A 1,358-nucleotide genomic window follows, 5' to 3' on the forward strand; every position below is an offset into this window, starting at 1 on the left:
GAATGTTATTATGCAGAGCCTTAACAATAAATTTGATTCTTTATGCTAAGAAAAGTTCTTTATCCGTCTGGTTGAGTTGTATGCAGTGTCGTGTTCTCCTACAAAAAAAGGCCGGACATGTGATGATTCTTGTTTTGTTTGCAGTGTACGTGTAATCCAGGACCAAGATATGACAACCTTCCATGATGTTCCGTGCAAGATTGCATTCACCCTTTGCTGCTCGAAGTAGATAAGCATCACTTTATCCGATGATGTGTAGGCACGTAATAATCTAAATAAAGCCAAATGGGATATCTTCGTTCAAGCTACCACCATCCATGTGAAGTTAGAAAGGAGTACACCGTTAGCTTACTTTGTGTGCAGAACTACACACAAAAAAAAAGGAGTCGAGCCTGATTGCCTATAAATACACATTAAGGTGAGGACATGCCAGTTCAAAATCTCACAGTCACACAAGCGATTTAATCAGCCTCGTAGGTTAGTATGTGCATGTTTGATCTTCTCTGTTATTATAGTATTCTGCAGGTGATTTTCTGTGACAATTTCGGTTATTTGTTTTGATCAAAGGAAGCAAGCGCCACAAGGATGAGTTCTGTGGTGAAGAAGCCGTTGGGAGGGAACACCGATACTGGTGACCATCACAACCAGAAGACGGAGTGGCCAGAGTTGGTGGGGAAGTCGGTGGAGGAGGCCAAGAAGGTGATTTTGCAGGACAAGTCAGAGGCACAGATCGTAGTTCTACCGGTGGGGACAATTGTGACCATGGAATATCGAATCGACCGTGTCCGCCTCTTTGTTGACAGTCTCGACAAAATTGCCCAGGTCCCCAGGGTCGGCTAGCAAGCTTAAGAGCTAGCCTGCTCCTGGCGTATATGTATTGTAGCTTCATAATCTCTTCTTGGATATAGCAAGATTGAGATATATAGATCATATACAATAAGAGTTGACGCATGGTAAGTGAATGGACAATAGAATAAGCCAGAGAGCGCGTAATATGGTTATGGTTTGTATGTAAGCGTGCTTGGTGTCATATATCTGTTTACATATGGATACCATACACTCCATCCGTTCTAAATATTAGTCCTTTAGAGATTTCAATAAGGACTACATGGGATGTATATAGGCATATTTTAGAGTGTAGGTTCACTCATTTTGCGTCGTATGTAGTTCCTTATTGGAATCTCTAAAAGGACTTATATTTAAAAACGGAGGGAGTATTTGAGAAGGTAGAATTGAAATAGCTTATGTGGAAAACCAGAATGTGCAACTTCAAAAACACGGTTATGAAAGATAACCGTCAAAACCATAAAAGTAAGAGAGCCACCTAGTAAAATGAGAGCTGATACAAGGGCAAACAA

The 1,358-nt window shown here is 40.9% G+C and overlaps 1 protein-coding gene across 1 annotated transcript; it reads left to right on the top strand.

Annotated features, from left to right (window-relative positions):
- The first annotated feature begins 366 nt into the window (after positions 1–366).
- LOC125529793 (subtilisin-chymotrypsin inhibitor WSCI) lies at positions 367–1,150 on the top strand. Its single transcript, XM_048694210.1, has 2 exons — positions 367–477; positions 568–1,150. The coding sequence occupies exon 2, from the start codon at positions 586–588 to the stop codon at positions 838–840; it is 255 nt and encodes an 84-aa protein (XP_048550167.1). The 5' UTR covers positions 367–477; positions 568–585; the 3' UTR covers positions 841–1,150.
- The last annotated feature ends 208 nt before the right edge of the window (positions 1,151–1,358 follow it).

Source organism: Triticum urartu, unplaced genomic scaffold, assembly GCF_003073215.2.
Source record: "Triticum urartu cultivar G1812 unplaced genomic scaffold, Tu2.1 TuUngrouped_contig_5852, whole genome shotgun sequence".
Classification (NCBI taxonomy): Eukaryota; Viridiplantae; Streptophyta; class Magnoliopsida; order Poales; family Poaceae; genus Triticum; species Triticum urartu.

Bases quoted from the DNA above. Each gene is read 5' to 3' on its own strand.
- LOC125529793 (XM_048694210.1), top strand. From the start codon at position 586: ATGAGTTCTGTGGTGAAGAAGCCGTTGGGAGGGAACACCGATACTGGT.